Below are 10,963 nucleotides of genomic sequence, written 5' to 3'. Positions count from 1 at the left end.
CCACCCAGGGGCACGGAGCAGATGCCCAGGCCTAGGCTTAGGCTTAGGGTCTGGGTCATGTGGGCAGAGGGTCACCTCCTGGGTGGGCGCAAAGCCCAACTTGGCCCCCACGCTCTTGCAGGTACACTCAGCAGGACACGCAGCCCTCCTGGGCAGATGGGCCCTCGGGTGGGAGAGCGAGGGGGCAAGAGGGGGCGGCGTGGGCTGGCGGGGGGGAGATGGGGGATGAGCCCCCAGACCTCCTCCTGCAATGCTTGAGGACCAGGAGCCTACTCAGCCGTCACAACCCCCTCCCCGGCCCCACCCCGCTGGCCCCATGGAACAGATGGGGAAACTGAGGCCTGGAGACGAGAAGGCCCTGAGCAGACCACAGCCCTGGGGTGCAGCAGACCCTACCGTGGGGGCAGGGAGGGGAGCAGTCCCTGCTGACCGCTGAAACCCGCCAGCGAGGGCGGGCAGACTTCCCTCCTGCTCTCGGCATTCGGGGGGACTTTCCCAAGCTGCTCCGGCCTCACTCTTGGTCAGGACATCCAGCTGGGTGGGGCCGGAGGGAGGTGAGGCTGAGTGGAGATGCTCAAGGCCAGAGAAATGAGGGGGTCCCAGGCTGTGGGTGGGTGGGGACTGACGCCAGAACAGGGCTCAGACCCAGGGATGATGGGGTTTGGGGGCCCTGCTCTCTCAGACCTCTCAGCCAGGTGTGTCCAGGTATGTCCTTGGCAGCTGCCCTGTTCCCCTTGGGCACCCACCCAACCAGTAGCTCAGCAACTGGTCCTCGGCCTGCAGGTCCCCAGCGCCAACTAAATGAGGAAATTGAGGGTCCGACGTGGGGGCTGGACCACCTGGACGCTCTGCGCCACCTAGAGACTCCTGCACTCCTTCCCCCAACGCCCCTCAGCCTCTCGAAGCCAAGGGAGGGGAGAGGGCCAGGGAACACGCTTTGCCTTCCCTGGAAGAGGACCCCTGGAAGTGGGGCTGGAGGCGCCCTGCTGGCGCACCCCCAAGAGCAGGGGGCTCAGCGCCCCATTCCTAGAGAGGGCCTGAGTCTACGAGTCTGCCCCTCGCATCACCCCCGAATACGGCCACTCTGGGCCCAGGGACCCAAAGAGCAGCCGTTCTCTGAGCAGCCAGCCTCCTTCCCCAGCCCCAGCTCTCTTCTGGCTGCTCCCCACCACACCCCCGGGCCCTGGCGCACACACCCGAGGGCACAGGTGTACGCCCTGCGGGTCCCAGGATGAACGGGCCCTTCTGCGGAGCTGCAGTAATGTGGCCCCACAGCCTGGTGGCCCCACCGCCCTGGGAGGGCCCCGGGGGCCAGCCCCACCCTCCGTCACAGCCTGGGACCAGCCGGGTCCCGGGTCACCAGCCAGGCCGCGGCCGGGCCGAGCTCTGCCTCTGGCCGCTTCGGGACGCAGCGCTGAGGTCCCCAGGGACGGCTCCCCCACCCCTGCCCCCGCCGCTCGGCCGGGCCCCTCCCGCGGCGCCCCCCCTCGCCCCTCGGCCTCCTGTTTGCTCGCTGACAGACCCCGTTATCAGCGGACAGCACACACAGGAAGTCCGGCCGGGAAGGGCCCATCCCAATCCCGATTTACCGGGCCGGAGCATAAAAAGCCGCCCTTCCTCGCCGGGAGGAGCCTCCCTGCCGCAGCCGGCTGTCCCCATGGCCGAGACGGAGGCGCCTGCAGGCAGGACGGGCGGGCGGCCTCGGGAGATGCCTCGAGGCGGCCGGCCAGGGGTAGGGCCCACCCCCGGCCCGAGGAGGCGGCGGTGGTGGTGGCCACGGCCGGGCCCGGGCCCGGGCAGCACCAGGTACGGCAGGGGCGGCCGCGGAGGGGCAGGGAGCGGGCAGAGCGGGGCAAGCGGCCCTCCGCGGACGCCGCGGACGGCGGGCTCCTGCGGGCACCTGCGGGCACCTGCGGGCTCCGCGCCGACGGCTCTGGCCTCCGCTCGCCAGTGCCACCCCCGCGCCCCCTCCTGCCGTCACCCTCACCTTGGCCAAGGGCACCCGCTGGGGCTGGCCCCGTCTGGCTGCCAGTGTGGGCTGCCCAGCTCTGACTCTTACGCTGGGCGGCCCAGCAGCTGCTGTGACCCCGGGACGGAGAAGCCGTGCGGCGGCTGCCCTGCCCCCGCACCCCTCCTGGGCCCGCTCTGCTTTCCCGGTGAAGCCCCTAGGGTTGGCGGCAAGGCCACCTCAGCTGGCCCCTCTTCTCGGGGACCTGTGCGTCCCACGAGCATCCCCCAAGGGTGGGCGAACACCCCGAGGGTGCCAGCGAGGGGCGCCGGGGTGCAGTGGGAACCGCAAATCCAAACCTACGGCGGGAGGAGGTTTGGCGCAGCTCCCGGCACCAGGAGGAGCCCCCGCCTTCTGCTGGGCTGGCTGGGGGTCGGGCAGACAGACCGCTTGGTGGGGCATGGTGTAGGCATTCTGTTGGTCCCCCTCGCACCCTCGGGGAGCAGCCCAGGTCCCCCAGCGGGGGCCGCGGCCCTCCCGGCCCCTGCCTCTCCTGTGGTCACGTCCACCCCAGCAGTCTGCGTGGTGAACACACACTTCAGATGAGAAAGTAGGCGCTAACCCTCCGCCCGGCTTAGCAGCAGAGCCAGGACCACCCACCCAGCTCCACAGGCTGCCGCTTTCTGCTCAGGCCAGAGGTCAAAGGGTCAAGTGACCAGCTTCAGGGACTGGATGGGGACGGGCCCAGGACCCAGGGCCGGGCAGCGCTTCCTCCAGTCCCGCTAGGCCTGGCCCTTAACTCTTTACTGCTTGGGGCTACCTGCTTGGGTGCGGGGAACAAGGCACCTCCCTGTGGCAGAGAGCCCCTCCTTTCACAAGCATAGGCACCCCAGCCGCAGCTGCCCCAGCCGCCCTCAGATCATCTTCCAGGGGCTTCCATGGCCCCCTGATCCAGGAAGGGGCTCCCGTCCAGCCGCCCGGGTCCCCTCCCTTCCTTCACCTTCTGTGCACCAAAGTAGGCCAGAGCCAGATGCCCAGAGCTGCTGGCTCTGCCCAAGTCCCCTCTTCCCACGAGCCTGCAGGACGCCCACCCAGCACCCCGGGCTTCGCAGAAGACCTCCCCATCCGGGTCTCAGGACCCCCTGGCAACAGGCACACCCAGGCTGAGGGCAGACCTAAGAGGCCCGTTCAGCTCTGGCTTTCAAAGGGCTGAGCGTGTGTAGGTCAAGGGCAGGCTGAGCTCCCACAATGGCGTGGAGGCTGGCCCCGTCCCCCTCCCCAGCCCCTGGATGACAAGGTGAGCAAGGCTGTGCGCTAGCACACTGTCTCTGACCCGCAGACCCCGGCACAGGGGAGGCTCGGGCGGCCCCCAGCGTGCGGAGGAGCAGCTGCCACCCGTGTGCGGGGCATGAGGGAGCCCCGTTCTCCAGGTGAGTGCCACAGCAAGTCCCCGACGCTCCAGGCAGCAGCAGGGGGGCCTGGCCGGGCCTGGGCACATTTTACACCACACACACGCACTAGGTGAACAGGGCCTGGGCTCGGATGCGAGGGGAGCAACGGCCAAGGAGTGAAGGCCCCAGGTGTCACGCACCGGGATGGCTGTAATAGCGCAGGTGCAGAAGCGACTGAGTTCCCGGTGGGTGGGGGGCACTTGGCACCTGGTTCCGGCTGTGCCAGTCGCCGTCTCTCCATGGGCACTGCCCTGCCCGCCACGCTGCCACGCGGGGCTGCTTTAGCCCATGTTGCACACATGGAAAGGGTGCCTGGAGAGGAGAGGAGAGGTGACTGGCCCGGGAGGCCCCAGCGGTAATCATGCAGTCGGGGGACTCCTTGGGGGCCTGAGGAGCACTCGGGGTGGTCCCAAGTGTCCTGAACAAAGGGGGCGCCAGGAGGGAGCCCCGCAGAGCCCCGAACCTGGCACACTGGCTGGAAGGGAGGCACGGTGTCACACACAGGACCCAGCCGGGCTCTGCCAAGAGCCCCCCTCCCCCACCACGCGATCTCTGGAAGCCTCGGCTATGAGCCTGGGGGTCCCCGCCACGTGTGGCTGCCGGGCAGCGGTCGGCTTTAGCTGGCCCCTGGTGCCTACTGAGCTGGCCACCCGGTTGCAGGGGCCGTCCCCGGGAGTCGGTGCTCAGCCTGGGGTGTCCAGCGCGGGCTCCCCGTGCGGCCTCCGGGCACCTGGCTGCCGGCTCAGCCCCGCGTCCCCGGGAGCGGGCTGGGAGGGGCGGCAGCGCTGGGAGGCGGGCTGTGCGTCAGGAGCCCCGGTTCCAGCTGACTCACTGCCCGGCCCCGGGGCGCCGTCCGCCGCGGGGCCTCAGTTTCCCAACCTGCGCAATGGGGGCGGGCGGGGGTCCGGAGCCCAGCGGGGCGGGGCCGGGGGCGGGGCGGGGCGGGGCGGGGCGGGGCCCCTCGGCGCGGTGGCCGCAGCGGCGCGTGCGCGCCCCGGATCGGGCGGTGAGTGCGGAGGGAGCGGGGCGCCTGGCCGGGAGCGCGGGCGGGGGTCTGCGCGCCGTTCGGGCCGGGGCCGGGGTGCGGACAGCGGGGGCCGCGCCGCGCGCGGAGCCGGAGCGGCCGCGGGGCGCCCGGAGGTGCGCGGGCCCGGGGCGCCGGGCTGTGCCGCGCGGGCGCCCGGGTCCGGCGGCGGGTCCGGAGAAGGGGCCCCGTCATCCCCGCTCCGGGCCCCGCGGCCCCCCCAGGGCCTGACTCAGCGCCCCGCAGCCCGGGCCGGCCGTACCCTGCGGGGGCGGGGGAGGGGTCACGTCACCCCCGCTCCCGCTCCCCGGGGTGCAGGCGGAAGGGGAGGCGTGGGGTGGCCAGTGGAGGGGGCGCACCCCAGGGAGTCCGTCTGGTAACCTCCCCGCGCCTCTCCGCGTCCACCCCCCGCTCGTCCTGCCGTGCGGAGCACCCCTCACGGTGAAGGGGGGAGCCCACGGCTGTCGCCCTGCGATGGGGTCAGGCGGCTGCCTCTGCCGTCTCAGTCTCCCGGGTGGGGGCCGCGGGGTGCCCCTCGGGCAGGTGGGAGGGAAGGTGGCCGGCAGGGCTCGTGCAGACACCCACAGGGGATGGGACGTTGTCGCTTATCTTCCTGGAGGCCCCGCCGCCGCCCTGCCCGGGCTCCCCGGCCCCAGCAGGGCCGTGCCACCAAAGGGAAATGAGTTCTGCCAGCCCAACCCAGGCTGGCCTGGGGAAAAGCATGACTTTCAAAAACCGAGTCTCTCCTTTTAAAAAACACGATCCCCTTTCTAACCGGCTCTCCAAAGGTAGGAGAGGTGCTGGGGTGGGTGTCTGTGGAGGCCGGCTACATTGGCAGGTGCCCAGTGCGGGAGAGCTCAGGGTCTGCGGAGCTCTGGGGGCCCCTGCCCGGCCCTGCCAGCCCCCCGGCCCGCCTCTGCCTTGCCAGGGCCCAGTCCCCAGTCCCCAGGGCCACGCGTCCCCACCATTTCGACTCTTGCCTGGGCCTAGCAGTGTGCTCCCCGCGGAGTTCACCTTCCGAGCCAGCGCTGACTGGCAGGACTGCCCCTGCCCAGAGACTGCTAAGAACACCCCCCTCTGCCCCAAACGAAGTCCAGCACCTCGGCTGCCCACTGCAGCCTCTGCCCGCTCGGCCACTCGGCCCTCCCCTCTCGGCCCCGGACTGAGAACAGGGGGCGCCTTCCCGCCCCGCCCAGGCTTTGTGGTACCGATGGAAGGGCGTGGACCGAACGCCCAGCTGAATCCCCACATGGACCGGGCGTGGACTGGGTGTGGCATGGCCCCCCTCCCCAGGGCCGGCCTGGGTGGGCCTCTGCGGCTCAGTCATGTTCACGGTGGTCCCGTCCTCAGAGCCAGAGGAGGGGCCTCCAAGACCCTAGTGGTGTCTTTGAGGAAACTGAGTCCCGGAGAGGGAGGCGACCGTAGTTCAGCTCCTTCCTGTGCTCTTTCTTGGGGGTGCGGGTGGCCTGCAGGGCCGGGGGCAGCCCCCCAGGGGAAAACCTTGGACGGGGCGGCCGGAGCTTGAGAGCAGAGAACACCCCAGCTCCGCAGACGCTTGGCTGCACACAGGGACAGCAGCCTCGCCCCGGGCCCCTCGGCTTGTCGCAGGCCACTGACTCTGGGCTGGGGTCTCTCACGTTCCGGGAAGCCCTCTCTCAGCCTCCCCGGCCGCACTGGCACGTGGGGTGCGGCTCCAGTCCCCCCACCATCTGGGAGCCCAGTGGGGCCCCTGTCTCAGGAGCCCTGGAGGCAGTTTGCACTCCCCGCGTAGGAGTGACCCCTCCTGAGTGCAGGCCCCGGCCCCAGCCTGGGGAGGAGCGCAGTGGCTCCTGCCCGCCGGGCACCTGCGCCCCAGTGGACTCCCAAGCCACCACGGCTGGCTCCCTGTCTGGCACACGAGGTCACGGAAGGCCACAAGGGCCAAGCCAGCTGGGATGGGTTCCAGCTCTGCTGCAGACACCCCACCTGCAGACGGAGGTGGGCGTACAACCCTGCCCCGTGGGAAGGGCACAGGACCCAGGCAGGGGAGGGAGAAGTAGTCCAGGTGCCACCCTCGGCCCCCGCCTTCCCCCGTGAACTTAAGCCCGCCCAGCAGGGTCCGGGTGCCTCTCTCCGCAAGCGAGGCCACCAGCTTCTGTTCCTGGACCCCGGATGCCGTGGCCCTTCTGTGGGCCCTGGGCAGGCTCTGTGTGGCCGGTGGGGGTGGGGAGAGCCGGCCCCCGCCCGGGGGCGCTCTCCCGCCGCGGTAAGAGGCCTCCACAAAGCGGCCGAGCTGGGCGGGGGTCACGAGGCCACGGGGCCGGTCTCCGCCAGGGGCGCAGGCTCGAGGGGGGATCTGCAGAAGGACTTACGGGGCTGTGCGGTGTGCTGCAGGCGCCCCCGAGGAGAAGGCCCCTCCACCCGGAAGCGCAGGCCATGTGGGGCTCCCAGGGGCTGTTTCTGCTCTGCTTCCTGGTGCTGGCGGCTGGCGGCATCGAGCGTGTCTACCGGCCTGGGTGAGCCAGGGCTTGGGCCCCTGGGTGCTCGGGCAGCGGGCGCGGGAGGGCGTGGCCAGGAGCCCTCGGCCCCTCCCCCGGCAGCCCCCAGTCCCTGGGGAGCCGTGGCCTCCCTGTGGCTGCTGCTAAGTGTCTTACCCATGCTGACCTGGGGAAACCCCTTCCCAAGGGGTCCCAGGGGACCGTCCCAGCCCTGGGGGCCCCCTGACTCTCTGGCCCCTCCACCCCCGTAGCCGCAGGGTGTGCGTCCTCGGGGCGCCCAGGGCCGCCGTGTCCGAGTCCTTCGTGCAGCGTGTGTACCAGCCCTTCCTCACCACCTGCGACGGGTACCGGGCCTGCAGCACCTACCGGTGAGCACCGCCCGCCGCCGTGAGGCCCCATCTGCCCCACGTGAGCCCCGGGGGCTGGGAGGGCGGTGCACCCCAGCAGGGAAACCGGGGCCCGGGGCAGTGAAAGGACTTGGCGAGGCCTCATCCGCGTGGGTGGTGGAGACGCACCTAATATAACCTGAGCGGTCCTGGGTTTGGGAAATTTCCGCCACGACCTCGAGTATCAGCTCCTCCAGGGACTCCTCACCCTCATGTTAGAGGGCCACCCACCCTGTCGGCCCCCCCGGCCGCCGCCGCATCACTGGCTGCAAGCTCTTCTCCGCGTGGCTCCCTGAAGCCTGCCTCGTCCTGGCCCTGCCCCTGGGGCTCCGGTGGGCACCCCTCTCCGCACGGCAGCCCCCACAGCTACCGATGAAGATCCCACCCTCCCCACACCCAGGATGTCCCAGTCTGCGCCGGTGTGAGGGCCACGCGTCTCTGCTTCTCCACTGTGGGAATGTGGCTTTAAAAGATTTTAATTTCTGTGAGGGTCTTAAAGACCCCTCTAGTGGGAGATGGGGGACAGTGGGGCAAGCCCCTTCCCCTTGGGACCTAGGTCCCCTGCCCCTAGAATAGGAGGCTGTTCCCGGGGCCACCTCTGCTCCGCGCCAGGCTCAGCGGGCTTCCTGCCAAGCCTCGGGGCCCTGCTCCACACTGCAGCGTGGCCGGGAGGCGGCTTGTGCAGCGACCCTGAGCTGCCACCCCCGGGGGAGAGGGCCTCTGGGGCACGCCTGGGCGGCCCCGTCCACACTGGGGCGACGGCCCACCTGGCTGCCGGAGGGCATGGGGACGGAGCCGGCCCGGAAGGTGGGCGGATGGGGAGGCAGAGGCTGGGGAGACTCTGGCCGGGGCCCAGGAGACCTGGTGGCACTGCTGAGGGCCCCCGTGGGGACCGGGCCCCGCTGAGCTGTCCCCACGTGTCCCACAGGACCCTTTACAGGACTGCCTACCGCCGCAGCCCTGGGCCGGCCGCCGCCCGGCCTCGCTACGCCTGCTGCCCCGGCTGGAAGAGGACCAGCGGGCTGCCCGGGGCCTGCGCAGCAGGTGAGGGCCGCTCGCGCCCGGTGCCAGTGAAAGTAGAGGCGGCAGCTCGTCCGTGGTCCAGACCGCGGCCGAGCACAGGCGGCTCGTCTCACAACCTGAGTGCGCACCTCCTGCCGGGCACCCTGGCCCGCCGCGGGGCCCTGGGGACCCTCCTGAGTTGGTGACAGGCCTCTCCCCCCACAGCAATATGCCAGCCACCGTGCCAGAACGGAGGGAGCTGCGTCCAGCCCGGCCGCTGCCACTGCCCTGCAGGGTGGCGGGGCGACACCTGCCAGACAGGTGAGGCTGGTCCCGCCCTCCCCGAGGGGCAGGGGCCTCCGGGCACCTCTGCGTGCCCTGGGCGGCTCGCCGACGGGTGGGTCCCGAGGGGCCCGGGGTGGGGGGGGGCGCCCCGCCTGACAGCCCTGTCCCACAGACGTGGATGACTGCGGCGCGGCAGGCGGCGGCCGGCCCCAGCGCTGCATCAGCGCCGCGGGCGGTCACTGGTGTCCGTGTCGGGAGGGACACGGCCCGTCTGCCCGCCTGCCCGAGAGAGGCGCCCCCAGGGTGGCCCCGCACCCCGCGACAGGTGAGCTCCCCACGCGCCCCCCTCGCTGCTCTGCCTGGTGGGGGGAGGGAGGATGGGTGGTGGGCTCCCGCCGGGACCGTGGGCAGGGCCGCGGCTCAGCCCAGAGTGGAGGAAGGCCCCCCGGGGTCCCGTTCCCGTCCCGCCGGCAGCGTGGAGACGCAGCACCTCCCTCCGCTGGCGACGGGACATTATTACTTTTGGTACGCGCTGTGACACTTCAAACTCGTACCGTGAGTAATAATGCGCCGTCGGCAGCCCGGCACCGAGAGCGCGTGCGGCACAGACCTCCGCCGGACCAGCCTCAGCACGCGGGGACCCCGGCACCGAGGGGCGGGCGGGGTGAGGCCGCGGCCGCCCAGAGCCACCTCCCGGCCCCGGAGCTGGCCCCGGTGGACGGCCGGGGCCCAGGGTGGGGGGGACTTGCGGCGACAGCGGGGGCTGGAGGCTGGGAGCCCCCTCGGGGCGCGCGGCCCACGTGCAGCTGGGCCGGCCTGACCGGGCGCCTGGCTCTCCCCAGGCGTGGACGGTGAGGTGAAGGAGGAAGTGCAGAGGCTTCGGTCCAGGGTGGATGTGCTGGAGCAGGTACTCTGGCGCCTCGGCCCGGAGCGCCCATCGTCGCCCGTGCTGTGGAGCCGACCCTCGGGGGGGGGGGGCACCCGTGGCCTGGCGCCCTGCTGGGCAGGGGCAGCGGGCGACGTCTGGGACCCCAGGACAGGAGGGGCCGGGGACACACAGGGAACCAGAACTAGGCCCAGCCCACCCACCTCCGTCCCTGCGGGGACAGAGTGCCCCGCGGCCTTGCCACAGGGTCCTTGGCCTACGACCCCTCAGCAGCCCCCGTCCGCGCCTGCTAGTTCCCCCGACCCGGGGTCCGCTTGGGCAGTCCGGCCCGTGTGACCGCGTCCGTGCCCACCCGCCCCGGAGCGCTCCTGGCCCGGACGCTCCCTCTGGTGGACGCCCAGGGCCCTGCAGCTAGGACCGGGTCTGGGGGCGGGCGGGGCCTTTGCTGGCCACGCTCCTGTCCTTACGTCCTTGTGGAACAGAGGGCGAGGGGCCGGCCCAGGGTCACACGGGCCCTTCCCCACTGCCCTCTGCCTGCCCCGCAGAAGCTGGAGCTCGTGCTGGCCCCGCTGCACAGCCTGGCCTCGCGGGCCCTGGAGCACGGGCTCCCCGACCCGGGCAGCCTCCTGGCCCACTCCCTGCAACAGCTGGACCGCATCGACTCTCTGAGCGAGCAGATCTCCTTCCTGGAGGAGCAGCTGGGCTCCTGTGAGTGCCGTGGGCCCTGTGTCCTCCCCACCCACGGAGGCCCCCGCAGCAGCCCGGGACCCCCGAGGCGGGCGCCAGCTCCTGCCCAGGGAGGCTGGTGGGTGAGGGGGACGGGGTGGGGGGCGTGGGGCAGCCACCGGCTGAGTAGACGGATCTGGCTGGGCCGGAAGGTGGTGGGGAACAGCAACCTCTGACTCCACCCCCCCCCCCACCACCCATAGGTTCTTGCAAGAAGGAGGTGTGACCGTCTGACCCAGGCCCCCCTGCTCTGGCTACCAAGAGCCCGTGGACACTCTCCTCGCCCCGGCCCACCACCGCTCCTGACCAGGGAGGCCCCCGGGGGCAGGGCGGGGTGAGGGGTCCTCCTGTGCGAGTCCAGCCCCAGCCCGGCCAGCACTCTGGCCTGGTGAGCACAGCCCGGCCGGACCCCTGCGCCCCCGGCTGGCTCTGGGGGCCTGGTGGGCCCACGGCTGAGGAAGGTACGAGGGCTCCCTGCCCAGGGCCCAGGGGCTGCTCACCGGGCAGTCCGGATCTGTGTCACAATAAAGTGAGACTTGAGCCGCTGTGTCCATGGGTGGATCGTGGGGGCATTCTGAACCCGACGGGCCAGGTGCGACGTGCTGGGAGAGGAGAGGGCAGCCTCGGGGCGGGGAGGAGGCCGCCAGGCCCCCCAGGCCCTCCTAGGCAGGGCCTTGGTACCCTCTCCCCAAAAGGGGCCGGCGCAGGTGTTTTCAGCGAAGGTGACACTGGCCGCAGAGACAGCCTCCCCCGGTGACGAGCTGGCAGGGAACACCAC

The 10,963-nt window shown here is 71.6% G+C and overlaps 2 protein-coding genes across 5 annotated transcripts; both read left to right on the top strand.

Moving 5' to 3' along the window:
- The first annotated feature begins 1,636 nt into the window (after nucleotides 1-1,636).
- Nucleotides 1,637-2,560, top strand: LOC130846652 (collagen alpha-1(I) chain-like). The gene has a single exon (XM_057725022.1). The coding sequence runs from the start codon at nucleotides 1,658-1,660 to the stop codon at nucleotides 2,552-2,554; it is 897 nt and encodes a 298-aa protein (XP_057581005.1). The 5' UTR covers nucleotides 1,637-1,657; the 3' UTR covers nucleotides 2,555-2,560.
- A 679-nt stretch (nucleotides 2,561-3,239) lies between these two features.
- EGFL7 (EGF like domain multiple 7) lies at nucleotides 3,240-10,718 on the top strand. 4 transcript variants are annotated; one of them, XM_057725020.1, is made up of 9 exons: nucleotides 3,240-3,378; nucleotides 6,797-6,918; nucleotides 7,152-7,268; nucleotides 8,215-8,330; nucleotides 8,514-8,609; nucleotides 8,746-8,898; nucleotides 9,416-9,480; nucleotides 10,005-10,167; nucleotides 10,389-10,718. In XM_057725020.1, exons 2-9 carry the CDS (start codon nucleotides 6,839-6,841, stop codon nucleotides 10,409-10,411), a joined length of 813 nt encoding a protein of 270 aa, XP_057581003.1. In that variant the 5' UTR covers nucleotides 3,240-3,378; nucleotides 6,797-6,838; the 3' UTR covers nucleotides 10,412-10,718. The 4 variants fall into 4 exon arrangements, with proteins under 4 accessions (XP_057581003.1, XP_057581004.1, XP_057581002.1 ...); XM_057725021.1 differs by lacking the exon at nucleotides 9,416-9,480; XM_057725019.1 differs by lacking the exon at nucleotides 9,416-9,480 and having other exon boundaries at nucleotides 7,152-7,308.
- The last annotated feature ends 245 nt before the right edge of the window (nucleotides 10,719-10,963 follow it).

The sequence above is a fragment of the Hippopotamus amphibius genome, chromosome 2, assembly GCF_030028045.1.
Source record: "Hippopotamus amphibius kiboko isolate mHipAmp2 chromosome 2, mHipAmp2.hap2, whole genome shotgun sequence".
Classification (NCBI taxonomy): domain Eukaryota; kingdom Metazoa; phylum Chordata; class Mammalia; order Artiodactyla; family Hippopotamidae; genus Hippopotamus; species Hippopotamus amphibius.
Note: the sequence above shows the minus strand (reverse complement) of the source record. Positions and strands in the feature narration are given on the sequence as shown.

Excerpts from the sequence above, each read along its gene's own strand:
- EGFL7 (XM_057725017.1), top strand. The coding sequence starts at position 6,839 with ATGTGGGGCTCCCAGGGGCTGTTTCTGCTCTGCTTCCTGGTGCTGGCG. Across the intron at positions 6,919-7,151 it reads GAGCGTGTCTACCGGCCTGG|CCGCAGGGTGTGCGTCCTCG; the intron begins GTGAGCCAGGGC and ends CCACCCCCGTAG. Across the intron at positions 8,331-8,513 it reads GCCCGGGGCCTGCGCAGCAG|CAATATGCCAGCCACCGTGC; the intron begins GTGAGGGCCGCT and ends CTCCCCCCACAG.
- LOC130846652 (XM_057725022.1), top strand. The coding sequence starts at position 1,658 with ATGGCCGAGACGGAGGCGCCTGCAGGCAGGACGGGCGGGCGGCCTCGG.